The sequence below is a fragment of the Callorhinchus milii genome, unplaced genomic scaffold, assembly GCF_018977255.1.
Source record: "Callorhinchus milii isolate IMCB2004 unplaced genomic scaffold, IMCB_Cmil_1.0 Scaffold11, whole genome shotgun sequence".
Taxonomy (NCBI): Eukaryota; Metazoa; Chordata; class Chondrichthyes; order Chimaeriformes; family Callorhinchidae; genus Callorhinchus; species Callorhinchus milii.
Window position 1 is genome coordinate 13,851,531 of NW_024704752.1, and position 2,012 is coordinate 13,853,542.

Below are 2,012 nucleotides of genomic sequence, written 5' to 3' on the forward strand. Positions count from 1 at the left end.
TTGTGAGGTATAAGAGAAAGATTAAGGTATGATTTACTCGTATTTTGAGCCCAGGCAAGTGCCCTTTCAGGTTTTATATGTTTTACAATCGTAGTTCAGTTTTTAAGACATTGATTTTTTTTTACTCCTATTATAATGCATTTTTCCCAGTCTCCTTAGGTTTCCCCATTAAATTGATTCCTGCCTATCCTTATGAGAAGGTTGAGTTAAGATTAAGACTTGCTCCTTGATTTCTGTGAATTCTGTCAATGGTGTGACGCAAGGCTGGATAACTCATCCACTGATTTTTCCTGTGCTTGCAGAGAAGTAGCTGCATTCTTTAGTGCACCCCTGACAGCCCATTAGATTTGTATTGGTATTGAACGGTAGTTAAATGACTTGATGAATTCAATATTGTACTTACACATTTACGTGTCCTCCATTCTCATCGGGGTTAGCACCACACTGGAAGATCAGATCATGAAATGACAGATTCCTGGGAGGAGTTGGAGACATGTTTTGGACAGAAGCCCACGGTCCCATCTTTCTCTCCATGTAGATTGATATTCTACTGGACAACTCATCAACTGTTTCCAATGAAGAGCCAAAGATCCGGAAAAAGGCTGTTGTTTCTTTTCGAATGCAGCGCATCTCTAAAATCTCTGCCATGCTTTTCTTCTGGAGTTTCTCTAATACGTACAATACTGAATCCAATTCATAGAACTCCACTTCCTTCACGAGCAGGTTGTAGTCGCAGAAATCGCTCGGCAACAGGAGCTCAGAGGTCCTGAGGAACTCTAAAATGTAACCAAATAAAGACCCGTCCCTATCAATGAAATACTCCCTGGATCCTATTTGCTGTATGGAGGGCACTGAGCCAGTGAGAAGCCGGCTCAGTTTGGAACTAGGAACTCTCTCCAGAGTGTCTGGAAAAGTTTCAAAAATTCTGCCACCTACGTTTAACTTTAAAGGCAAGACGTATTGCTCTTGTTCAGCCATACTCTGGAAATCCAAAGGTAAACTTTCACAGGACTGTATTGGTTGCCACTGGAGAAAACAGTCCAGTATATGTAGATTGATGAGGTCCCACGTGAACAGTTATTTTGTTGATAAAATCAGTAAACCAGCACAATCCAGTTTAATCTATTTTCTAACCTGCTCTAAGACTGTCAGCACACACAGCAGAGTAAGAATCCAACAAAATTGTTCTTGCAACTCAGTGTTCTGTTCTTGTTGAATGTGCTTCCCATTTTGTTGCTTAGATACGAGAAAATGAGAGACGCACCTGTCAAGCTAGTTGTTGTTATAATAACAAGCCTGAAAGGGTGGTCATATTTGAGGAGGACGGGTTTGCAGGGTTATAGGGAAAGGGCTGGGGAGTGGGATTGACATTAATCGCTCTATTCAAAGAGCCGGCACAAACTCGATGGGCCGAATGGCCTCTTTTTGTGCTGTACGATTCTATGATAACAACAACAACTTGTGTTTATACAGAGCCCTTCATGTGGGGCATTGTCTTGAGGTGCTTAACTGCGGCAGAGCTTGACCCCAACCTGGGGGGCGGTTGGGGGAGGGAGGAAGTGACCTTAAGCATGGTCAAACAGGAAGATCTTCAGGCGTGATCTGAAAATGGGGAAGGAGGAGGCAAGGCAAAGTGATTGAGGGAGAGAGTTCCAAAGCTTCGAGGCATAGTGGCTGAAAGTACAGCCACCGATGGTGGAGTGAAGGGACGAGGGACAAGCAGAAGGTTGGAGCTCGATTAGCAGAGGCGGGTGGTGGAGTGGGGAGTACGTAGATTGGAGAGATTGGCGGGTGCCAGGGCATGAAGGGATTCATAGACGAGTGAGGACCTTGAAGTCGATCTGTTCTGTGATAGAGAGCCAATGGAGCCCAGCAAGGACTGGTGTGAAGGGGTTACGGAGTACATACGTGGCTGAGTTCTGAATTAGTTGGATTTTGTGGATCGTGGAGATGGGGAGACAGATGAGAGCATTGGAATAATTGAGGCAGGAGGTGACAAAAACATGGACCAA

At 44.4% G+C, this 2,012-nt stretch overlaps 1 protein-coding gene across 1 annotated transcript; it reads right to left on the reverse strand.

Moving 5' to 3' along the window:
- Positions 1–256: 256 nt before the first annotated feature.
- Positions 257–978, reverse strand: LOC121849903 (potassium channel regulatory protein-like). Its single transcript, XM_042339250.1, has one exon. It carries the CDS (start codon positions 976–978, stop codon positions 400–402), a length of 579 nt encoding a protein of 192 aa, XP_042195184.1. The 3' UTR covers positions 257–399.
- Positions 979–2,012: the final 1,034 nt, after the last annotated feature.